The following is a 26,776-nucleotide window of genomic DNA, read 5'->3' as shown; positions in this document are numbered from 1 at the left end:
GCTGGTGGTTGCCGGAGCCATCAAAGCACTGCCAAGCGCACACTTAAAGTCTTGAAGTAAGATGACAGCAGCCTGAAAAGGCAGCCGGGAATATGCACGTGCTAAATGCACATTTAATGTCATGAATTAAAGAACATGTTTGGTGTGTAGTAAGACTGTCAACATTGGGGAATTGCTTGGGGGCCCTGACGCTCAGGGCCCATTTCACCTGAAAAAAATGAAAGGTCCTGACGCCGACCGCTAGAGATATAAAATCCTTTACAGAAAGTGAAGACATCTCGACAGATTGGGCCTTGGCAAAGGTAGCTCAGCAATGAGGCCAACTGGTTGCACTGTGATGGAGTGAAGTTGTTTCCCTGTTGGCCAGGGGCAGTGCCCTGAAGCATGTGGTCATGATTACAGACCTGACCTTTGATTGGCTCTGCCCTAACCGCTGTTGAACATGACCTTGTCCCTTACAGGCTGTCGACCTCTTAACTGCACTTTCGAATAGCCCCTGTAATAGGCCCTTTAAGGGTGTAATTGGAATAACACTTACATTGACATGAAATTACCTCTCAACGTCCGGTTGGAGGTATTTTATGTGTTATAACACATTGGTGTCAGCACAGAAATCACTGCTGACATGTATTATTTAATCATCTGTGCTGCTTCCTTTACCATTTGTATTCTATTAGATATTGTCTTTTTTTCTAAATCTCTTTTATTGGACCTTTATTTACCGTGCAACAGCACGACGAGCGTCCTTATTTTACGCAAGTACCAGGCCACTAATGGTAAGCAGTTAAATAACTAGCACACACTACCAATGAGTGCAGAACATTACCACGTGATTAAGGTCAATCAATATGAAAATACATCTGCTATCTATGTAAAGCCTTGATTGGCTAAATGCGTTTGTACTAAATACATAAAATAACAAACAAACAAACAAATAAACAAATAAATCTGCTACTTAGATCAGATGACAGGACAAACGAAAGAGGACACGACAGGGAGGTAGAGAATGAAAAAGGGATGCGGGATGTGGGGGGAGAATGTGGCATTGAGGGTAGAGTTAATTTCTCCTTTTTTAACATCAAACACTTTTAGCTATTTTCCTAGGTTTGTCTATTCATTCTATGTTCTGCCTCAGTTTAATCTCTTTCCTCCATTTTCCCTTTTCTTAGCTCTCCTTTCCCCTATTTTCTATTTTTCTCTAGTGATTGTTTTCTGAGCGATTCCTCCTTCTGTCCTTCTTTCCTTGTTTTGTGCTCATCCCGGCCTTTCCCTTTAAAAAAAAAAGAAAAAATCCTTTTATTTCCTTTTCCCTGTGTATCTGCTCACTTTGGTAAAAACCTTCACCCTTGCCTGCCCCCAACTGCAGAGACTCCACCTAAAACAGTAAATGCAATAGGTTAATCGTCCCGCATCATCAACCAGTGAGAAATAAGTGTTGGGTCGTCAGGCAGATCATGAGCTTTTTTGACCCGAATACACTGCTGTGATAAGTTATTACAGTCTGCAGGTTATTCGATTTCTATGGCTCTCCAGTTGTTTCCAACTACAAATACCACCACCCCTAGCCAGCACGGTCAATGCTGAGGGATCATGGGAGTCATAGTCCAATGCTTCTGGAGAGCCACAGGTTGCAGGTTGGAAATCCCTACCATACTGATATCAGATACATTGTTCCCAAAGGTCTGCCAGAGCAAATTGATGATCAGCACTCATACCTGCATGCAGGAATAGTGTATTTAGACCGTAAATTGGCATCCCGCATATATTTGCTATAAATTGCCAAAGCAAGGTCAACATCCTTTGAACTAAGGAAAGCTACCTTCAAGGGGTCCATCAGGATATGATATGATGGGTTATTTATAATGCTCTTAACACCCAGAGGTTCCAAAGCGCGGACTTGGGGATCGAACCTGCGTTGCTCGGAGTCGACTTGCTTCCAAGGCGAGCACGTGGCCCCTGAGCTATCCTCCCGAGAGGATGTACTGCGGATTGCATGCAAGCCCACACAGAGAGATTGCCTTAACATTTTTCCATTAGCCATATTTGTATAGACGTGGGTCCCGACCCTAATGTACCTAGAGACCCAAGCTACACCTCACTGATGATTCCCAAAGAGGCCGAAACATGCCTGGGGTTGCTTGTAGTCTTGGGCAGAAGGAATGTGTCCTAGCAGTTCGAGTAGGACTGCCACTTTTGGGGTGGAATCAAGCCTGGTTTGCACTTGGTCTTTCCCCTTCAGCAATGTCCCAAGGGACTAAAAACAACTGTCTGGAGGGTTGCTCAGAGCAATTGTCAGTGGTCATCACCTTCCAGACATCAACCTTCAGTTTTGCACATTTCTCCAGTAAGTTGCAAAAAATGCAAATTGCATGCGATTCTCCAGAATCCCACCGAAAGGGCTCACACACACAGATGTTGCACTGTGGCCCATGCCCTGGAAGAACGCGTCTCAGGAAGACAAGCTAGAAGGAGCATCGCCTAGCTTAGATCGAAGTATGAAACAAGCGTGAGCAGGGGTGGACTGGGAACTAAAAGAGACACTGGAAATAATGTTCAAAGTGGCCTCATATTACACATTTCCAGCAAGCCCAACCCTTTGCCTATGGGAACATTTAGAAGTACCACCCAAAAGAGGCCCAGGGTGCAGAGGCCTTCCGGGAAATCTTCAGAGTTCCCTCTAGGCCAGTCCACCTCTGAGCTTGAGAGCAAAGCATAGGTGCTGTTAGTGTGCCACCCTGCATATGCAAACGATTTTCTTTTAGCAAAGAGAGCTAAAAGAGCAGAGGGCTAAGCTGGGGACTACCAAGCTTCAAGTATTACGAGATATGCGTTTGAAATGTATGAGTTTTGCCATCTTAGGTCAAACAATCCAATCTTCACATTCCTGTAACGTGGTTCCCTTAGGAATATATACAGCTGTGAAGCTTTGACAGGCGCCTGCTCCCACGCCTGTGCAATCCAGGCTTGGTTTAAAGCCCTCCACCCAGTCCTTCTTCTCAAAGTCCTCACTGTAGGATGTGAGATGCGTTCTTAAACACTGATTTGGGACCAGCTCCCATTTCTGCCTCTAATTAGGTGACGACAAAAGCTGTGAAACTGAAAAAAGGAGCCAGGGTCATTTGTCTGAGAGGAAGTTTGCCAGGATCCAGGCCTTTCAGTCCAGAAAGGAAAGTGAGTCTTGGAGAATCCTCCTTTTTTTAGGTGACTAGGCGAGATCATACGGGTGTAAACGATTGAAGAGTGTAGCCTTGACCAAGGATGGGAGTGCCCAGAACAAGACATTGGGCCTCATTACGAGTTTGCCGGTCCGGACAGGCAAACTCAGAGTTGTGCTATGGGGCTCAATGGGTATGGGGATCTACCGCTCCGGCACCCGCGTGAAATTGGCACGACCAGGCATTGTGGAAAGGTGTCCCAACGAACCCCCAACCCTGACATTCCAGGAAACACTTTGTGCACAAGAGCCGTTGGCCAAGGAGAGGCTCACCAACTGCATAGAGTCTATTGGTAACTCCACATCTCCCACTCTCAGCGGATTTAATGAGCATCCCAACTTGATCCAGGAAGTCAGCATCAAAGACCATGCTCTGACATTCAGGACCTTCACCCAGTCCTCAATGAGCAACCTGGACTCCAAGTAAAAGGCTAGAAATATGGACCAGGCTATACAACATCTTGTGCTCAAAATCAGTGGATGTTGAGGTGGGCGAACTCCGATACACCAGCAATGAAGGAGAGATTTGAGAGTCATGGAAACTGGAAAGGGGATAACTTTCAGAACAGTTTCGTCAACTTCACATCAACAACTTATCTGGGAGAAGCGGAGAGAATATTTCCAATTTCTTTTTGCTTTTGAATAGATTTTAGAGCACATTTAACTCATGAGATATGGATCGACGTTGGGTGTTGACATAATGTCATTGGCAGCCGTTTGGAGAGTATCTCCAGTCTGGGCCCTCCAGATGTTTTGGCTTAGAATTCCCAACAGCCGTAGCTACTATAGTCTGGGATCATGGCAGTTATAGGGCAGCGCATACGGAGGGACGCAGTTTGCGCAACATTGGTAAGCTAGAGGTGATGTCATAAATACTTTCAAGAGGGTGATAAGCCATCTCCTTGCGTCACGTCTGAAGTTATAAAAGGCACCCTCAATAGTCTAGAGGCCCATGGGGCCAAATGCTAAAGTCTCGGTCTCAAAAAGCTACTTCTCCAGTAAAGGAGGACATCATATCGCAAATCCACATGGGTGAACTTGTACGCCCCACCCGCATTGATGAAGAACTTGCCCGACAGCATTAAGCCAGAGAGAGGCACACACCTCCAAACCCAGGGGACTTCTAGGCTCTAATAATGCAGGCCCCTCAACCACAAGCCTCAGCTCTGCTTTCTCATGGCGGTGTGTGGAGCGCCTCGTGGCATCCCAGTTTTTCTCTCAGCCAATCCCAGAGAAGGGCTTCTTATTAAAAGTCCTTGGTGACTGCTGCATTTCCCAAATTGCTAGAACGTTATGACTCAAGAGACATTTACATTTGTGTGCCCCTGAGCGCTCGAGTTGCAAATACCACGTCCGCGATTTTTTGTAAACATCCAATCTCTGGTCCTAACGGAGTGCCTGCGAATGTGGTATGTTCTGAATTTGCACATCTGGGAAATTTAATATTGCTAAGCTGACTGGCTGCATCAATATTTATTTTACTCTCATATCAATCTGTCAGTCAAGGGATGGCAAAGCGTCATGGCATTTTAGCAACATAGCATCGAATTCTCAGAAGATTCCTTTCTCCCTTTTTAACACGAATAGAAAAGCGCTGAGTAACCGTGCGCAGACCGATGAACCACAATACAGCCCCCATTGGGGACAGGGTTGGTGGTTAGTGAATAACGCCAGCTGCGAGGCACTGCTCAACTTTCCACACCTTAGAGACCTCACTGGCAAGACAATGTGCATCTCTATGTCCATTACCTCTGCGAAGGTCCATGGCTTGTGGTCTATTCCATTGGTCTGCAACCTTTGCTTCCCTTGAGGTTATGCACTACAAATACCCTCAGCCACAGCTGGCATAGTCAAGGATGCAAGATCCTGGGAGACGTAGTCCAAAACGTCTGGAGAGCCGCAGGTGGCAGCCCCCTGCTCTATTCCAATTCCAGCTGGCTTCACCCTCATTCCAGACTTTGTTGGTGTTGTATCTGAGTGTGATGTTTTCATATTTCTTTTGGTACCAGGGGGAGGTGTGTTATACCTGTGGCCTTGCCCTGTATGCATGTCTGGTGAGTGGTGATGTCTGTGTGGAGTGTTAGCGTGGAACCCTGTGTGCCCGAGTAGAGCGTTGTGTGGTTGGGGTTGTAACCTAGGCAACTGAGGAAGATGTAGCCTGGGTGGTGGGAGCCAGTGGGCTCTCCACAAGATCTGTCTTGATGTCACCGGATTGTAACCGGATGCAACTTGAAGCAATAAACTGATGAACTATACCACTGAGCTTGGCCATTATGGTGGCTGCTAAACAACATTTGTAGCTACTGTTAATTGGTCCATTAGGACGTCCATTAGTGCATAAATGTGGAGGAGATTGTGCACCCTCACCGTATGTGTCCCCCCCACAGACATTCTGTAAATTGCATAATCATGACATTTTTTGCCAGCGTGCTCAATTCTATAGTCAATGCCCTCTGGCTGTAAGCCAAAGGGAGACTGGCTGGTTCAGTGGCCCCCATAACTTGAACACACCCCAAGGCCATCATGTATCCTTTGCATGATGTACAGTATTAACACCTTCCTGCTAACCTACATGTCTGCTGCGCTGGCTGGTTGCTTGGTTACCCTCATCGTCTCACTGGTTGCCAGGCTCCTCTTTTGACCAGTCTCCCCTGCACTGTCCCCAGCCTGTCACGCACTAGGGGCTGTAACTGTGACCTCTACAGTCCCTTGCCTCTATGCACTTACCCAGAACTGTGCTGCCCTGGCTGCACTTACTCAGAGCAATGCTGCCCTGGCACTTCCCCTCTCCCCCCTGCACTTTGCGTTATCGCACTTGCACGATCTGAATGACACAAGGCCTAGTAAGATCGTTTGTCTTGTCCTCTCTCCATACCCTCCCCTGTCTTGTCGCGCCTAGAAACAGACGTGTACAAGCGCCTTATAGATGACTTATATCATATCGCACTAGCAATCCGCCTCCTGCCATTTGAGCCTCCCTATTTGCTCATCTCTCTATCATTCTCTTGTGCACACCCGTTCACACCTCTTAGTTCACAAATGCAATTGATCGCTATCAGGAATTCTTACGCTATGTAGCCATTTTAAGAATTAAGAAGAATTTGAAAACCTATTTGTTTAGCTAGTGCTTCCCCTGGTTTGTTTCGGCAAGTGACTCTTTTTCAGGTTGCTTGTGTTTGTTTTGACTGTGTGATTCTTTGTTGTGTTTAACCGCATGCCTCTGGGCTTTTTGGTGCACGGTATGAATAATTTAACATAACATAAGTTCACGGGTTCAAGTTTGCCCTAGCCCTATTTTCTCTCCGTTTGTCTTCTGCCCAAACCCCTTCCTAATCCTTTTTCCCACAATCCACGGTCTGGTTTAAACTTGGGGTGGCGACACAATTCACCTCCTTACTGCCAAGGTTAAGGTGCTTTGAGACCACTATACTGGCGATTTACGTCACATTAAGCACCAACCTCATAGCAAGATAAGCGACTGGACAGCAAGAAAGCCCCCTGATTGGTCCGTCAATGGATTGGGCCACCCAACCAGCTTGTGTCATTCCATATTGCTCAATGCTTGTCCCTAGTCAATCTGTGCGCGCGAGACTACGGTGGGAGCATAATGTTGCAAAGACCACCCTGCTGCTGTGGCATGATTGGCCTGTAGGCAGTCAGTGCCCAGGAACACAATTTAAACTTTGCAAAACTCAGGACCATACAGGACCCTTTCCTAACCCGTTTCTGCTTCTCACGCGGGGGACGCTCAAAGTTCAGGTGAGAGGTTGGGTTTTATCCAAATTCCTGTTGAAAATCTCCAAATGTGCTGTGGTTCTCATCGACTCAATGCTCCGTCAAAGTCCCATTTCAATATGATGCTTAGGGACCACCCTGCCTACAGTTTGGAAAAACAGTATGAGGCACCCGTGGGGTGCTTAAATAATAACAGTTACAAAGAAATGCAGCAAGGATGTTAATCGATTATCAGCTGCTAGGGCCCATGAGGCTTGGGGCCCACTTCAACCAAAAATGTTGAAAGACCCTGGCGCCAACCACCCCTGGTAACTACACTTGCCCCTCCCCCCACATTCCAGCTTTCCTGCTACACAATCCATCTACCCTTCTGGCCCTGAACATCCATGCCAATGGGTTTGGCTCATTAGGTGGCTTGTGTGATTTAAAAAATCAATCAACAATTAATACAAACATCTGCTACTAATGTATATATTCTTTGTTTGTGTTCTTATTAGTTAATTACTGGGTCTGAATGAATAAATAAATAACACAGGGGCTTTCCGGTTGGGGGCGGGGCAGGGAATGCAAACTCTTAGCACTCAAAATGCAATTGCTTTAAAGCAAAGAAGAAGCACACAAAACATTATGAATAATCAATAACATGTTTAAAAATAGTTGTGGAATTGGTAATGATGTATTGATGATTATCCGTTGTTAACCCCTTAACTGCCAGGCTATTATGCAAGTCTATGCAAAAAGGACCAGCATACTCGCCCTTGGCACTAAGCCAACAGAAAGGACGAGCCATTCATAATGGCTTCTTCATAAATGGATTTCTTCTAAGGAACATGCACACATGCATAGATCTGCATTGCTTCACCAAGATGCGGGCCCAGAGAGCACGTCCTCCTGTTGTCCTTCCCATACCCCCTTGCATCTTTCAATATGGCGAATTCAGTTCCACCCCTGCTTTATGGTAGTTTGTGTTAGAAGTCGAGAAACTCTTCTGGTCTCAACTCTGGCTCTGAATGTCCACTATTCCATGTTCTCTGCCTGGTTGATAAATGCCTCTGTGGTCCTGCCCCTTCTCGTCTCGTTCCCTTTGCTCCAGCACCCCTATCTTCTGGCTGTCCATAAACCCCCTTCTGCATTGTCTCACTTTCAATCCTTTTCTTTACTTCTCCCAAAAGACTGGAACTCCTTTCCTCTTCCTATCCGTGCAGCCGCCTTCTTTCACTCGTTTCACACTGCCTTGCACCCCCATTTACTGACATTATCATCTTGCACTTAGTCCGTTCATTCTCAGTGCTTCTCATCTTCCTTAACGGATTGTACCGTTTCGTTTATCCAATGACCATGGCAGGGGAGAGCTCAGGGGCAATGCGCTCGCCTTGGAAGCAAGACAATGCAGAGCAGCACAGGTTCGATCCCCGGGTCCGCTCTTAGAAGGAAGCAAGACAAGGCAGAGCAACACAGGTTCGATCCCCTGGTCCGCTCTTAGAAGGAAGCAAGACAAGGCAGAGCAGCACAGGTTCGATCCCCGGGTCCGCTCTTAGAAGGAAGCAAGACAAGGCAGAGCAACACAGGCTCGATCCCCGGGTCCGTTCTTAGAAGGAAGCAAGACAAGGCAGAGCAACACAGGTTCGATCCCCGTGTCTGCGCTTAGAAACCTCTGGGTATATAAGCGCATTATAAATAACCAATTACAATGTTCGGTGCTTTGGCAAAAAAGCGCTATACATATTCAATGAACTACACATAGAAATAAAAGAACCTGTAGGATGTACAAGCTTGCCATAAGGGGCTTTCACATAGCAAACCCGGTGAAATCATGACACACTGCTGCTACACCCACGTAAATCCTAGGGACTTTTTTGTGTCCCTTTCTGGCTACCAAGGATGGTAGGTGGAGGGCAGTGAGGCAGCGGGCCCGTGCAACACTTCACAATTCTCGAAAATATGTTGATATTTCGGTGCAAATCAAAAGTTTTCACGTCTATAAAATGGAATATTTCAATGGCTAATGTAGTTGGGTCCACAACAGTGGTATTAACATCTGTAAATGCCCACACGTCACTGCTGAGAGGGCAGACCCTACCCTGTCTACGCCTCTGGTTCTCATCCTGATTGGCGACAGATACCAAAGCCTTTCTTTTTTTGACGCATCAATGTGGGGTCCTGGTACAGGCAGCAGCCACAGGGTTAACTTTAACAGTAGTCCCCTCCCCTCCGTGTAACTTCTCCAATCATTCATCAACCTTCCAATTGGAAACATCTGCAAAAAAGTAGGTGGCCATCAGACACTGATCTGGGCAGGCTCATCCCAATTAATGGGGTGATAGTGAAGTCTTTTTTCCAGGTAACACTTCCCATAAAGTGCACTGGAATTTGACACCATGTAGGAGGCCATCCTGACCATGCAATGCTCTGCCATGCACTGAAAGTCTCCTACCAAGGACACAGTGCAGCAGTTGAATTAGCTAGCAAATAAAATGCAGCTTAGCTTACCAGTAGACTAAAGAGAAGATCCAGTGATTCAGTGATGCCACCCCCCCACACCCACCCCCCCCCCCCCCCCCCGAGCTGCGACAACTACAGTTGTACCCCATGGAAGGTAGATTAAATGTAGGGATTCTATGAATGCCCTTCAGAGGACAGACTGGCATAACTCAATTATAATTGCTTAGAAAGTACCCTATACACTGCCGAGAGAACCCCCCAAACTCCCACTCATTCAAGGAAGCGCCTGAAAGTCGCTGAACCCACTTCTGAATTTGTGGCAAACTGGAAACCTCTGTTTCGCCAGAACGTGTTCATGGCCCCGTAAATTACTCCCAACTCTCACGTGCTCCAGGTGAGCCCGCACCATCTTCCTGTGCACAACCCCACTAGACAGTAACATCCAAGATGCAGACATGTGCATGAAAGACATGAGCGGTGGTCATCTACATGACAGGAGAGTGCTGTGTTTTGGGTGTGTGACTACATGACAGGAGAGTGCTGTGTTTTGGGTGTGTGATAGCAAGAGCAGAGAAAGGCATTCATAACATATAACAGATGAAGCCAGTGAGGCCAGGTGGTCAATCAATGCTACTCACAGTTCTTCCAGGAAGCGCAGGTGGTGGAACCCATTGGGCTGGAGGTCGCTGATATTATTCATGCTCAGATCCCTATGGGAAGAGGGGAGATACATAACTTAGAACATGACTCAGTGAACATCTCGAAAATGAATTCATAATTCAGGCTGCCCACTGCTCGCTCATCTCTCCATTAACCCCACACCTCCCAATAGTCATGGTTCCCGCCTTTCTTTGTGCCCATACCTCTAATCCCTGTATCTCCTTGCACTGTTGGTCCAGGTTAGTGGAATCTTGCTCCAATCCTGGGGCATTTTACATGAGGATAACTGGAATCTCAGCCCCTACTTCATTGGATGAATGTCCTCACTTGAGAGCAGTGTGGCCAATAGCCTCTGGGAATGTCGCAACATCAATACTAGTAGAAGGCTTGAATCTCCAGCAAAGCCAATGGAATCTCAGACCCTGCACGTTTGGAATCTCAGGCCTTACACTTTGGGAATCTCAGACCCTGCACTTTTGGAATCTCAGGCCTTACACTTTGGGAATCTCAGACCCTGCACTTTTGGAATCTCAGGCCCTGCACTTTTGGAATCTCAGGCCCTGCACTTTTGGAATCTCAGACCCTGCACTTTCGGAATCTCAGACCTTGCACTTTTGGAATCTCAGGCCCTGCACTTTTGGAATCTCAGACCATTCGCACTGAAAAACCAAGGGGTGTCCCCTCGTGTTTGTTGCCGGAGGCCTTGGGGAAATGTAAGTATTAAACTAAGAGTGAGTATACAGCCACCCCTCCCTTATGTGTCCAGACTTCGCATCATCTCTAAAGCCCTGTGCAGATGTGCAATAAATGTTGCACTTCGCCTCACTTGCCCTTGTGTCTTAAAAAAAGTGTTATTATTCAAAAACTACATAATACACAGCCAGCACAGTTCATAATGGCAGGAAAACCACATACATATAACCTTCAAATGTGCATATGACTACTCATTTTCACATGATACACAATTCCCAACTCATTGGAATACAATCGGTGCAGTGTGGGGCGTGCTATACATTTAACAATTGCACATGGTCTTTCTGTGTGGTTATGCAGGGCCAACCACTTTTTAAATACATCCAATAGGTATCGGTGTTGCAGCCGTGCAATATAAAATCAGGTGTTGGCCTGCATAGAAACTTCTGATCTTTGTTGTGTTGCCCACCTCGCCACCCCATAGGCTCAGCTATAATGAACTGTGTTTGGAATGGTATATAGTGCGAGGACATCAATTGGCTTTGCATAATTGGTCAACTGCAAGCCATATGCAGAATGGACTACTAACTCTAAAGAGTTCGCCAAATCGCAGTCTCTAAACATTCAAGGCAGTCCTTGGTGACTCAAAGAACCGCTGTTACATGGTTGCCAACGTGACCCATTCCATTCCAATCGGTAGGTGCTGACCCAATCCTGTTTTTTTTCTTTGCATTCTGGGACTTGTAGTTCAGCTTTTCCGTTTATAAAGCAGAGACTGCAAGTCACAGAATGCCAAGAAAAAACAGGACATGATGGGAATAGATCATGTTGTTATGTCCCCAGTTGGGGATACTTTATTCCTTATAATACCTGGCCTTCTGGGTACCCGATTGTGCATACTTGGGGCCCACCACACTTCCTAAACATACCTGATGTCTTGGACATTAATTATCCCATCCACTAGCAATGTTCTATGGGTGGTTAGAGGTGGGCAGTGTCCCCTTTGTATTTGGACACTTGATGGCCCAATTCTATAAAGCGTTTTTGCATGAATGACCTTTTGTCCAGTTTCTACAGCATCTTTTCGTTGCCAGCCTAGACGTATTTGGGATACACTGCACACAACTCTATGTTTTAAGGATAATGCAAGTTACCGAGGAGTTCAGTGACCATATACCAGTCACAAGCCGACTGCCTTTATACGTTGGGTTACTGTGACAAATCAACTTCCCGGGGCCAGTGGTCCAGGGATGAATATCGGTCTATAAACATCAATCAGCCCCACACTGCTAGTACATCAGAAGGGATCTGAACAGATTGGAACACAAGTAAATTATCAACCTCCTTGTCCAATTTTTGGTAACCTGCATGGAACGGCAGACTTATCTCCACAAGCTCGTGGATCGTTGGTTAGTTGCAACACAGCGAATATACAATTATTACCCAATGATAAAAGGGACTGTCTGATCAAGGTGGTATAAAAATGTCTACTTTATTATTATTGGAACAGACAGTTCTAGCAACACTACAAAATACAACCCACCCTGTAAAGGAACACAGAGGACAGACAGTTTCACTAAAGAAAGAGAAGCACTCTGCATACTGACAGGAGGATAGTCGGTAAAGCAATCTGTCTTAACAGTTCAAGGATATTTGGTTTCAGCACCATGGGAGTAAGGGGCTGTAATTGTCACAAAGGGCTTTTTGGAGAAGGACTAGTGGGACAGAACCACAAAGTACCTGGTGCTTGAGATGATCTTGATGCTCAACAGCGTTGAGTCGGTTCCAGGATGCTTTGCAGCTCCTGCACCAGAGTTCAAGATGGGAGACAGCTGCGGGTATCAGGCAGGAGGCAGTTCGGCAAGCGAGGATGGATGGCTGCAGGCTGGCCAACATGGCAGCTTGGGGTCAAGAATTGCTGTCTCTGTGCTGCTTGGCGGATCTAGAACACTGGTCAATGAGTCTCGGATGGCTTTTAGTGTCTGCAGCGTGACAACAGTCAGTGCTGAATGTCCTTAAATGATGGACGCTGGTGTGGCACTCCTAGTTTCTTTGCAGGGCTTGTGGTGTCCTTTCAAGCCGGACAGCCCAAAGATGGGGAGAGTATTTGCAGGCAACTGCTTTGTCTTTTGTTCAGAGATTCTCTGGCACTTCCCACCTAGGAAGCTTGCAGGCAGAACCTAGCAGGGCACACTGTGTGCTGGCTGGGTACCAGTTCTGGAGATGCTCAACGGGTCCTCTGAGTCCGGTATCTCCCTCTGTTCCCTGGGTGATGTTTAGGGGGAGGGGTCTTGCTGCCGTCTTGAAAATCCTGGCCTTCCTTCACTGGTGGAGGATGCAAGGTAGACGATACCTTCAGCCAGGGTCCAAACAAGTCCTCCTTCTTACTCTTTTTGAAGTAGTCAGATGATCTGCTAAATGAGGGACTCAGCCCCCTTTTAAAGCCAAATGGGCCCTGTGATTGGTGCAGGCTAAGCCTACCTTAAGGAACCAATCCAGGGGCCCCACCAACAATCTTCTGTTAAGCGTGAGGTCAGGACCAGAGTGATTTGCAACAGGAAATGTAGGGGATGACAGCATGTGCTCCTACGTCCCACTCATCTTCCTGTCTGTTGTAGATCAAAGTGTCTCTCTGGTTAACTGAGCTAAAGTCTCCCTTGAAGTTTCTGATGAGAGCAGACTTCCCGTCTCTCTTAAATCACATACTTTTCCCTCTGAAAGGGGTCCGCTCTGCAGGGGTTGCCTACAGTACTAGTGGACCCAGATATGCCATTCACTGTCCTTCATACAGAGTGGTGGGAACTAGCTTCAAGTTGACACAATGCATATCAAGGAGATGTTAGCCCCGCCTTCCTGTTGTCTGTCCTGTGACCAAGCCCCTTTGCCAGGCTTGCCGCCTTGAACTCATCAGTGCACTGCCACCAGCAAAACTAGACAATAGGGAGCAGATCCATGTGGCATTTGATATTTTAATTAGGCTGCCCATGGCCGGCGGAAGGTGTGCCTTCCCCCTTCTTGAGATGGTTTAATGCATCCGCCGCTGTCACATTCCAGCTGAACATAACAAGGGGGGACGGTGCCTGTAGGCTGTGTCCTCCCGGAGAACACGTGACTATGCGTTTCATGCAGTGAGCAGGGAAAATGTGTGTGGAATAGCTGCACACATTTTCGGAGGTTGATCTCCCATCATTAACTTTTATTAACAAAAAAATGTAAAAAAGCCCAGGCGAGCGCACACTCCCAGTGCATATGACCAAATTCCTTACACGTACAATAGCCTTTTTATTTGCAGTTGGGTGTATTTTATCTCTTTGAAAAATTGTCTGACATCGCCACCACCCAAATCCTGATCTCGATCTGCTCTTTTGTCATGTTCTCCAGTTTTCACTTCTTGTCGGTGCACCTTTTTTCCCAGCAGTGGGCTCCATGTGTCAGGGTATCTTTCTTTGCAAAATGGAGCTTTTATTTACATGCTTTTCTCTCTAGCCATCTTTCTAACTGTATTCATGTCGCTGTTTGTTATACCAATTAAAAGCACAGACCTGGCATTTCAAGTTTGCATCACACACACACACAGGACAAGTACTGCACAGGCAGCAGTAGTGCCACTGCCCCTCTCTCTCACACACACACACACACTAGGGTGACCAGACGTCCCGGTTTTACCAGGACTGTCCCGGAATTGGGTGCTCTGTCCCCCTTTCTCAAGATTATGTTTCCATTGGAAACTGCAGTGGCCCTGGGTTTTTTTTTTTTTTTTTTTTTTTCTCTCTCTCTCTCTCTCTCTCTCTCTCTCTCTCTCTCTCTCTCTCTCTCTCTCTCTCTCTCTCTCTCTCTCTCGTGACAGCATGGCCAGCATGCAGGCATCACACGCATCCGGCTAAGGACCCTCCGAGAGAGCACTGCAGCCTCTTCCGCAGGCGGCAGCAGGCCTTAAAATCCATCGATATGACTCCCTATTGGGATCTTCTCCTCTGCACAAGCTTCAGTGAGGAGAACCCCCACCCCCAGGTGCAGAAGCCTGGGGATCTCAACAGATACTGCCTCAAGATCCAACAGAAAAGTTCTAAGCTCCTAGAAAGGTGCCAATAGGACACCTTGAGAGCACCTGGCCAGTGAGTCTAGCCCAGTGGTTTTCAAACTGTGTGGTTGCCCCCCCTGGTGGGGCCGAAGGGTGTCCAGGGTGGGCGCAAGGCTCTTCCAGCTGAGAGTAAGGTGACTACTTTTGATAGAAAATATGAGAAGATAAGGTATCTTGGGGGTGGAGGGGCAGGAACACTATTTTTCTCAAGGCGGTGCTTGGCAACAGCATTTTTACTCAAGGGGGGCTTTGGTATAAAACAGTTTGAAGGAAACTGGTCTAGGCAAATGTTTCCATACCTAAGCAGATATGTCTGTGTCAGCATTTCAGCACCCGGGATAGGGAGCGGTAGGTAGGTGGTTCCCCAGGACCGTAAATTGGTATTCTGGTAAATTGGTATATTGGCAGCCTTGGCTGAGCTCTCATGTGTGGATAAATCTTTATTCAAAGTAATACCTGCATACCCCTACTCTCGCCCACTTTACTCCCATCCCGCGCATCCCTGGTGTCCTACCCTTCGTGGTCTCTGCGTGCTACATTTATGTGGATGTAGACAGTGTTGCGTTTGGGTGTGGAAATGAAGAGCTGGGCGAGGGTGTATATTCATATAGCAATTTTGCCCAACACAGTTGCTTCTAATCACTATTTCTAAAAGCCCCCTTTTCCATGCACTGCTGTAACATTGTATCTCCACCGCAAGTTGTTGCAAGTTAACATGTTGCATGCGGGATAGGTACTCACCATAAATGACAAGGGTAGTGAAAGACAATGAGGTTTTTCGGGTATCATATGGCGATCGCAGGCCATGTGACTTTAAATGGTGACACGGAATACCTTTTTATTACATATAGCTGTGGGTATTTCATCCCTTATACGATATGTGTACCAACATGCCCCCAAAATTCTTAGTGCCACTCCAGTTTTTTTCCATTTCCCGGAGCTTTAACCCAACCTTTGTTTATTTGTATTTACCAGTCTACCACTCTTTTCCAGAGTTGCCATTTTATCGTGCTTCCTTTCCGCTATAGCTTCAATTCTGCATGTAATTGTCTTCATTGGTCTCATGCCTTCTTTTCCTCTCTGTGCCATTTCTGTTTTCTTCCTCGCTCTCCATTCATTCCTCTGCCTTCCGTTTACTTTTTGTACAGGTTTGATCTCTTAGAGAACGGAGTAAAATGGTTGAGAAACAGGGTACAGAGTTACCCCTTTGAATGAAGAAACGTCTCAGAAGAGGTAAACTAGCTGGTAATGGTCACCTGCAGGCACATTGCAGTCACTGTTTGCCAAGAGGTGCCCTTGGGAGACTTCTTTACCAATCCCTGCTTGACCATGGTTCACTGATTCCCATGAGGTGCCCTTGGGAGACTTCTTTACCAATCCTTGCTTGACCATAGTTCACCGATTCCCATGAGGTGCCCTTGGGAGACTTCTTTACCAATCCCTGCTTGACCATAGTTCACTGATTCCCATGAGGTGCCCTTGGGAGACTTCTTTACCAATCCCTGCTTGACCATAGTTCACGGATTCCCATGAGATGCCCTTGGGAGATTCCTTTACCAATCCCTGCTTGACCATAGTTCACTGATTCCCATGAGGTGCCCTTGGGAGACTTCTTTACCAATCCTGCTTGACCATGGTTCACTGATTCCCATGAGGTGCCCTTGGGAGACTTCTGATTCCCATGAGATGCCCTTGGGAGATTCCTCTACCAATCCCTGCTTGACCATAGTTCACTGATTCCCATGAGGTACCCTTGGGAGACTTCTTTACCAATCCCTGCTTGACCATGGTTCACTGATTCCCATGAGGTGCCCTTGGGAGATTGCTTTACCAATCAGTGCTTGACCGAGTTCGAAGCCTCTGAAAGACAAGATCTGATAGCTTAAGTTGTGTATATGTGTTTTTTCATGTGGGGGGGGGGAGAATACAAGCTCAGTGTTAGAACAGTTTGGTCCCTATGGAAAATACCCCAGAAATTGGCTTCCTGTAGCAGGACGAGTTTGTAGGTTGGTTTAGGGTTGTGTAACCTTTAGCTCACCAAACATGTTGCACTACAACTGCCAAACGCTCAGCCAGCATAGTCAATGGTGTGAGATGATGGTAGTTGTAGTCCAAAACATCTGGAGCACTGCAGATTGCAGACAGCAGACCCCTGGGAGGGAGTCGATTCATGGTGTGATCTAGGAATTTGCATAAGGGGAGGAGTTCAATGGTTTAGGGCGTGGACTGGAGGGGGGCTCCAAAGAGAGGTGCGGAAAGCAATTTGGAGGTGGGGCTGCAGTGCAATCTTGAGAGGCGCTATAGGCCACTGGACAGGCACGTGGGAGGGGCATAAGCTATCCCCTGTTTGAATTGGAGGGGCTGTGACAATTTCCACACCTAACGTCCTATTAATTTCAATTAGAGATGGTCCACCCGTGAGAAAACACAATTCTAACCAATCACAAGCAAGCCGCATGAAGATGCCAACGCATCAGGTGCTAAATGGGTTTTACTTTCTTGTGAAAGTATGAGCAAGTGTACACACTACATACATGTTCAGGTTTCAAAGTATATATGTATTCAGGACCGTCACTGTTTATTTATTTAATTGTTTTTTTTATATAACACACCTAAGACCATACCTGAGTTTGGTTTCTAAGCACAGATCCAGGACTCGAACATCGGTTGCTCTGTGTGGTCTTGCTTCCAAGACACACGTATTGCCCCTGTGCTACCCTGCGTTCACTTTTTCGTGAAGGTCTAAGAACATTTTGTTCCAGGGAATAGTTGTGAGTTTTGTTCAATCCTGTGTCCTGCACCCTAATGCCTCCGAGTTAAGTTTGCATAATATCAAACATTTAAATTGATATACATATGCCTCGCCCACATTGTGCTGCCTCCGTGTTATCCACTTAAGCCTAATAACACAGAGCAAAGCCAGACGATTCAGCCTAAGGAGTGTATTACACAAAATGCAAATCCTTTTTTTGGGAATAAGATAGGTCAGGAATGGATTGTATTGGAATGATGCAAGTCAATGAGGAATTCAGTAAACATAGAGGAGCAAGGCCAAAATCGGGGTTGCTGTGATAGGTGAGAAAACTCAAAAGTGACGTCTAATTTACTATTTGTGTATTTCACGTTTTTGTTGTGTTGCTTCCTAATGATCCAGGTCCTGGATGTGTGCAGCGAGATGGTAAAAGGTTTTGCTAGGATTCATGAAAAGTGAAATGTATGTGTATTCTGCAAGAATCTGGGAGCTATATGAATATAGAAACAGTAATGTTATGATTGCAACCTCGTCTGTCTCCTCCCCCCTCACTTTACTTGTCTCCCCCCATTACTATCTGAAATGTCGTCAGGCCTAGTATGATAGTCGCTTGTTTTGTTCCCCTCCTCCCTTTCAGCACCACTCTCCCACACCTTCCTTATCTGTGTCTTAGCTCTTGCACTATCTGAAATGTCTTCAGGCCGAGTACGATAGTTAATTTCACATCCTTACTGTTCATGGCCTCTAAGAATGTCATTGGGCCTCATTACGACCCTGGCGGTAGAGTGATAACGGCGCCGGTAGTGCTGCCGGAGCCGTTATCACTCCACCGCCACATTATGAGTTCTGCTCGTGGGGCCGCTCTGCACGTCTGGTGAGACCAGACGTGCAGAGCGGCACCCGCTAGCAGAACAGAATGGCAGCAACGGTCTCGTTATGAACGGGCCCGTTGTTAGCATCCTCCCCACTCCCATTGAGCCCCATGGGGGTTCAAATGGGAATGGGGACGTACCGGGTCCGGGTCCCGCAAATGGGAATTACCGTGCCTGCAAAGGTCGGAATGGCCCAGTTATTCCAATTTTGCGTGACCTGGACCCGAGTTTGGGGGTAGCCATGCCGGTAAAAATGGCATAGCTACCTCCAAACTCGTAATGAGGCCCTTTTTATTTTCCCTTGTTGCCTCCCTTGCTTTGAAGAGCTTTGAAACACATTGCGTATAGGCGCTATTCAAATAAACTATTATCATATCATAATGAGCGATATAGTGGTAGAGAGTTAAGGTAGCGAGTGATTTCATTGCAGAATAGTCACTACACACATTTTTCAGTGCAAAATATGAATCATCAAGAAATTCACCTACAATATATAACTAAAAAAGGGACAGATAGTAAGGGAAAGGAGCTAATTTTTTCCTATAAATAGGGGTGTGGAGTTGGGGGCTATAGGGAAGGGTGTGCAGTTGGGGGCAGAGGGGTGACTGCAGGGGGATTTCCCCCTGCATTTTATTGCTGTTCTGAAAAATGTACATATTAAAAAATGAAATATTTGGTGATGAAAAAATCATGGTAGAAACAAAAAGGAACAGATGGTAGGCCTCAAGAGATAGAGGAGAGGGGAATCGAGTGGCACAGGACTAGGGGTGGGCTCAGTGTTTTACATGAGAATTAATATGTTTAACAGGGGAGCACTGGTAGGATGTTTTTCAATATGCAGCGTTTGCAAAGCACCAATATAGGACTCTGATTCTTTAAGGACTCAAACAGCAAAGGAGACAAGCTCTGAATATGGACTGCAAGTGTCTGGCTAAGCAGGGCGTGGACATGCAAGTGTACACATTCTTTCAAAGTGCAGAGCTTCTAGACCTGCACTTGAGAAGATCTGTGCTTCAAATGAGTGATTGGTACATCCTTCAGAAATCTCATTTCCACTGGGCCGGAAGACACAAATCTGTTCTCTGCCCAGATAATCACAACCTCTTTGTTCTCGGCCTGCACGATGGTCAACCCACACAAAATCCAGATCTGCCCTGCCCAGCTGTCCCGCCCCGCTGCTTCCGCCCACCGCCCCGCACCAGATGTTTTGGGGGGTGTTACTCCGCGAGCCACAGCTGCAGGCGTAGTTTCCGCAGGATGTCGCAAGGCGGAGTGTCCTTGGCTTATTGGCGGGCTGTCTTTGCAGATAGCAATCTCGCTTAGCGATCCCCACTGCACGTCCACCTGATGGCTGCAGTGTTGCAGCTGCGACAAGTTGGGCACTTGCCGTATAGGCATCGGCAAGACCATGACTTTAATAAATGAACGCGGGATGTTGGTTGCAGATCAGACCGAGCCCAGCATGCCAATCGCCCCCTCTTTACTGACACTCTATTTCTATTTCTATTTTACTTATAAAGCACCAAAGCCCTCAGGCATCCAGGCGCTGAAGCAGAAAGAAAAAACAGATAGAAAGATTTCACAGATTCCCTCAAGCAAACAGCCTAGTCTTAAGCAGCATCCTGAAGATGGAGTGATTTTCTTCTTTCCGGAGTGATTCGGGAAGCTCGTTCCATGCCTGTGCCACCCAAACCGGGAAAGAACGAACATTACCCCAGGCTCTTCTAAATCGATTGACCTCCAGTCTTGTTGAGTGTATGTGTGCACGTGCTACATTTTGCAAATGCTGAGTTGCATGCATTAAGTGCACTTGTATTGGTTTGTGCTTATAATTTATTTTATTGTTGTATACGATTAACATTAACCTTTTACAACTATTTCATCATGTATCCAAATCTTTCATGATATCATACTAAAAAAAAACATTTAAAACAAAATGAAATATACATGAACTCCAGATTCAAAGTTAAAGAAAATACCCCCCCTCCCCCACAAACAGGAGAAGACAAGACCCTGATGACATATAATCTCCTTTTTTTATCAGTCAGGCAAACACTTGCAGTGATTTTGAGCGAAATTCTGAGTCATTTTCCTATGCAACTTCCGCTGTCCAGTATAATAATAGTTCATTTCAAACGTAATCCTGATTTTGCTTATAATTGCCAGAGTGATATATGTACCGTGGCACATTGCTGTTAACAAAGCACTTTTTTTCCACCTGTAACCAAGTTCCTGCTCCATCTCAGTTTCAATTGTTTATTCCCCGCACATCTCAGGTGCATCGGAATTCAGTGTCTCTCATGTCGTGATCGCTCCATTTCAAGTGACTTTCTTAACAACTCTCTGGTTACTAGGATTCTCAACAACTCTCAAGGCGTCACCTCTACGCCACCTTAGATTTGCTTTCGCTTCTGTCTCTCTCTAACTCTGGAGTCTGCAACCTTTGACTCCCCCAGACGTTTTGGACAACAACTGTAGCCAGAATTGGCAACAGTAATTGATCATGGAAATCGAAGTCCAAAACAACTTGAGAGCCACAGATTTCAGACATCGACTCTAATCAGATTTCTTCTTCTTCTTCTTCTTCCTCTTCTTCCTCTTCTTCCTCTTCTTCTTCTCACAATCTGCACATTCACTGCCACGGCCCAAGAAATCTTCCATTCTGCCGTCTGTTTCCTTGTTCTTTCTAATTCTCTTCTGCCTCCCAAGACCGCCCACCTGTCCACCACGGCCACTGTCCTCAACATTCTTTTTTTATTCGGTTTTGTTTTAAAAACAAACCTTTCACAAAATCACATACATTGATTAAAGATAATTGGAAAAAATCAAAACAAGAATAGAAAATACAAGATCAACAGAATGCTGAGGGACTGCTGCAACAACCGCCATTGGCCAAGCTAGACACCGCGCAGCGAGGCGCGTCCTTCTCATCAACAAGTGAGTCTTTAACCATGTACTTCCGTCCTTCAGATTGGTGGACACAATCCAGTCTTGGGTCCCGTTTTCTTGTCCTCGCTCCCTGGTCATGGAAGAGCCGCTGAGCCAGTGCCGAGCTTGCATTTACTGGAGAGAGAACTTCTCCTGTGCACAGTACTCGTCTGGCCTCTTGGCTGGAAACTCTGCAGACATCCATGCCTGTTCTCCCAGCATTGTACAGTGCTAGTCTGACCGATCATTGAGATTATTGAGAGGACTCTTTATTTTCATGCGTCGTGGTGATGTGGGCATCACCTCCACATGTAAGAATTATAATTGTAATTGGTCATTTATAACGCACTTAATACCCAGAGGTTTCTAAGCGCAGACCCAGGGATCGAAGCTGTGTTGCTCTTTATCGTCTTGCTTCCAAGGCGAGCGTGTTGCCCCTGAGCTATCATTGCGAGAAAATGTATGCGTGAGTACTGGAAACGCCTGGCCCGCCTCCAATGCGGATGACTTTGGCAGTAGGACACAACCGTCCCCAACCCCTGATCTGAAAACACAACCAGCATAGCTGCATCCATGACAACTCACAAGGTGCATCTCTTCCACATTGAAAAGGACCCCCACGCTGCCCCTCCACATCCCACCACAAGGCCCTTTCTTCCCCTTCCACCAATATAATTACACTGACATCACCTTTTTAAAATGTCCTTATTTTTTCAAGTCATGTGTATCTTGGTTTTCCAAACCAAAGAAAAATTGGAGTGGGCCAATGGGACACTGTCTGCACACACACGCGAATCAGACACATGTGTTTATCTACACATTCAGAAGGACGATAAGTTGGCATGAAAGTGTTTGCTCAGTCATTTGCCCTCTTCCCATTGGTTCATGGACAGGAAGTCAGCGGATAGAACGTGTATTTGTTATCAGCAGAAGAATGTTTCTCTTCTGTGAGGTCACAGCTTTCCACATTCCATTTTAAAGGGAACTGGTGGCTATGGCCTCACAACACAAAGTCCAATTGGTGGAGCAAGCACATAGCGGGACTGTGAATAGTTAAGCGGTATCTCATATCCTGCAAGCAGATTGCTACACAATTCTAAATTCAGACTTTCTGAAAGCAAGCATAGGGAGTGGAGAAAAGAATCTACACTTTCACGATATGCCCCCCCTTACTCCCCAGGAGTCTGCAAGCTAGCCTTTTCCGGGGCACAGTTTTCGCCCGGCCTCCCTTGTACCAAAAGATAATACCAACACCACGTGGTTAGCCATGCAATAATAAACAACCTCAGAAGAATGCCTGCAGGGCTGATTTGACCCTGAGTGCAGGGGTCTGCAATCTGTGACTATCCAGGTATTTCGGACTACAACTCCCATGATTCCTCCACATTGGTTATGCTGGCTGGGACTGAGGAAAGTTGCAGTCCAAAACATCTTGAGAGCCAAAGGTTGCAGACCTCATCTTAATCCACAAGCAGAGAAATGAGTCATTCATTGACCTATCATGACACCCGACAGTAATAACATGCATCAACAAGGTGGGGCACCAAACACATGTTTCTCTATTAATGACATAGAAGAGGGTTCGGGTAGTGGTCCTTCCTATAAAGCTTACCCTGTATTTGCTATTAAAATGAGAGTTTTCCATGAAATGACTTGCAGTCCTTACCCGCCAATGATGACAAGTGTGACTGAAACCCATGCATTGCCAATGTGCGGCCCTGAGCAGCCATTTTAGGTAGTAAACCACAAGCAAGGGCATTCATGTTTAATACAGGATTAATACTCCAGTATTGTTGGGTGCAGCCGCTCACTATTTTTTACAAGGTCACTTTTCTTTTCTTTTTTTCAGCGGGAACATTAGAACTTGCAGGTCATAAGTGCGCTATGATCGACTGTGGTGCTAATTGCAGGACAGCAGTAGCACGCCATTGGAAATGCAAGTCTGTACACAAAAGCCCAATGTCCAGTTCCTTCCCCCTGTCCCTGCTCTAAATGGCTGTTCTAAGCAGCCCTCAGAATTGGACACATCCCCACCTTTTATGACTTCCAATCTTACCATACGATCCTGTGACAAGCAGCGAAATAGAATCCATTCACACTGGGCCATGTCGACCCTGCCTTCCCTAATACACGGTTGTTATTGTTGGACTAGCACCACCGGAAAATGGCCTCAAAGCTTGCACAACGTGTGCTAGCTCATTCTTTAAAGGCCCCTTACTTTAAGAAGGTCACAGCAGAAAATCATACTTTAATAAGGTTACTTGTGAGCCAGCCCCCACCCGGCCCAGGATATTGCTAAAAGATTTTAGCCGAGGACATTTTATGGTCAGAAATGTTTAATGCTGAGTCAGTCTCTTTGAATATTGAGACAGTTAAGTATTTATTGGCCCTGAAAATCCATGAGCATGATGATCTGCATCTATTGAATTCCAATGCTTACTGAATTTTATATCATCTCAATTTGATTGAATTTACACTTTGAATACCCAATTTTATGTCATCTTGATTTTATTGTAAAGCTAGTGTTTAAGGTTTCATTCTGTTATGAATGTAATGGCAGCAGTATGTAATATGTGATATAATGTTTTAAGTTTCCCTGATGCAAAGAGACGTGGACATTTGAAAAGTTGTATTTAACCACTAAACCAAATAAATAAATAAATATCGCAGCAAGAAAAAGGGAATATTGCTGCTCAAATATGTATATGTGTGGCTCTTATGCTAAAGTAACATAGTTATAGGTTGCTACTAAACTTTCAGTATTCTACTTTCTTAATTATTTCATTGTACCTCCAGAATGAAAACAATGTCTGACAAACTGTTGCATATAAATGTTTGGAGCTTTGGTACACTGGGGCTGTTAGCATTGATTCGCCAATCACACTAATTATAATAAGAGGCACGTCTACAAAATACTATATTTTGCGCCTTTTTAGCAGCAATTCTAAAATGTTGCGAATCAAGCCTGCACTCTGAGCAACCTCACCGCTGCTCCCACCTGGATACCATCTTCCCATTTTACCCCTGGCATCTCTGCTGCTGCCTCCTTTCCCTGCCACCTCCCAATTACCTTAGTGTTGTGGCGTGTGGCTGCACACTCCTCTCATACCCGCTGGACCACTGTGGAAATGCAAGAGGGGTCCCACTCACCCACTCGGAGCCTCACCTCCATTTCCATGGCAGACATGTTGGGTGAGTATTTGTTTGAAACAACAGGCCGCTTGCTCACTGCAGCACGTTGTTTCAAACAAATCCGTTGCTTTTAGCACCCTAGCTAATAGCAATAATGATCAGCTTCACTGGACTGTACCTGTTATTTATATCCAGAGGACCCAGGTTAATGGCCCTCTTGTGGGAGCCTGTAATTGTTGCTTAATTAAAGCCTTTACAAGCTTTTCAAATTCCTTCCTTCGAAAATACCTTTCTATGACACTTTACAATCATTCATTGACAAGGAACTTGAAGTGAGGAGTTTCTAGGGAAGCACTCTGCATGTCTAGGGAAGTTAAATGCAATTCCTTTATTGAAATATAACAGTTAAACTAGTAGTCTCTATATAGCAGGACCCACCAGTGTCCACTACTTTGGTAACTATTCCAACCGTCCATGGTGGACGACACTCCTTGCATGACATCGCTGGCATGAGGACATCCCACCCACACAGGCACACAGGCACACATACACACAGACAAGGGCATGAACAGGTGCATTTATAGTGCACTCACACACCCCCAAAGGGGCATCTTGGCACGATTGACAGATAACAGATGTTTAATGTTACCAACTTAATGGTACTCATTTTATCGACGTCCAAAGAATAAAGGGCTGACTGGACCTCCCGGGATTCGAACCTATGACCATGAGGTCAAACACAGGCCTCTGTAGTGGATGCATTAGCTTGACCCACAGACCCAGATATGTCATACAGTGCAGACGTCTATGTGGTGTATATTTGGTTTATGATCTGTTGGTGTTTAACACAGGAAAGCAAAAACCTAGCTACCTTTTATCACTCATTTCAAATGCGTTTTATTACTACTCCTCAACATTCGTTTCTGCAACACACTACAAGCGGCATATAGGTTTTCTTTTTTCATCCACAGTTCTACATTGATTTTGTGTATGAACAACTGATAGGGGGCGCCCTTGAGTGGCCATGTATGGAACAAACTATCCTCTACAGCATGTAAAGAGGATATTGCAAGTCATGTCACAATTCCATAACCTTATAAAGAGACTTGACAATGGCCGTGCCTCGCGGTCTGGTCCCAGAACGTGCCTCGTGGTCTGGTCCCAGAACTCCTTGGTGACTTGCTATCACCTTATAAATTAAGGTAGGGATACAATTGCAACCCAGGTGTAATAAGAGCCTGGAATGCGGGCGCAAGCACGTACATTTACATGCCAAATAAACGGCAGCTTGCTGCAGGCCTCCAGTCGGTTACCTTGGGGATGGAGGTGGCAGTACTGTGGAACTCAAATGGTGAGCGCAGGATAGAGGGGCAACTCTCTGGTTTTGGAAGCAAGACCACGCTGAGCAACAGAGGATCGAATCCAGGATCCGCACTCAGGAACCGAACTCAGGTAAGGTATTCAGGGAGTTATAGAAAACCAACCAAATAAATAAATACACATAGGCCCTGGTGCGTGCCTGGTCTGCAGGTACTTCATCTCAAATATAAGTATTTCAGAGCTAGGTATACTGTACTCCGATTTATAATTTACATGTTACTCGCAACTCAATAAGCCAGCTAATACTATTGCTATTGAATAACTACAAAACGTTTTACAAATGTTGAACACCATACGGTATTTATCTCACATAAGTATAAAGTGCAGCACTTAGGCTGTACAATTCCCCCCTATAGTTTAATGCTGAGACCACACGTAAGAACACTGCGTTCTGTTTTGACCAGTACGATCTAAGAAAGACATTGACAAATTTGAGAGAATGGCCAACCAAAACAGGGGGGACTGGGAACAAAATGAGGCCCTTGAAATAATGTTCAAAGTGGCCCCATATTACCATATTATACATTTTCAGCAAGCCAACCCTTTTCCTATGGGAACGTTTGGAAATACCCCACAAAAGAGGGCCAGGCTGCAGAGGTCTACCGGGAAATCTCCAGAGTTCTGTATAGGTCAGTTCATCGCTGAACCAAAGCCATAAAATACCTGGTGGTATTGACGATTACCCTATGCTTTTGGTACAGTGCTGCTTTATAGCATAAGCTCCATATGAGACTTCATTTGCATACTATTGGAATATTATATTTGTGGATTCAATCCCTGCACTTATACATTGTCAACCTGCACGTACTCTGGGGTCATATAACTTTATTCAATGACTCTTACAATGTCTTTTATTTTTTTTCTGGATAATCCGATGTGCCCACAGA

General features: G+C 45.8%; 1 protein-coding gene across 1 annotated transcript in view; it reads right to left on the bottom strand.

Annotated features, from left to right (window-relative positions):
* LGR6 (leucine rich repeat containing G protein-coupled receptor 6) overlaps positions 1-26,776 on the bottom strand; it is a 571,666-nt gene that overhangs the window by 397,380 nt on the left and 147,510 nt on the right. Inside the window, exon 2 of the mRNA XM_069633599.1 lies at positions 10,030-10,101. Coding sequence (XP_069489700.1) covers positions 10,030-10,101 — 72 coding nt within the window. The remainder of the gene's footprint in view (positions 1-10,029; positions 10,102-26,776) is intronic.

The sequence above is a fragment of the Ambystoma mexicanum genome, chromosome 13, assembly GCF_040938575.1.
Source record: "Ambystoma mexicanum isolate Mex_15411 chromosome 13, UKY_AmexF1_1, whole genome shotgun sequence".
Taxonomy (NCBI): Eukaryota; Metazoa; Chordata; class Amphibia; order Caudata; family Ambystomatidae; genus Ambystoma; species Ambystoma mexicanum.
Note: the sequence above shows the minus strand (reverse complement) of the source record. Positions and strands in the feature narration are given on the sequence as shown.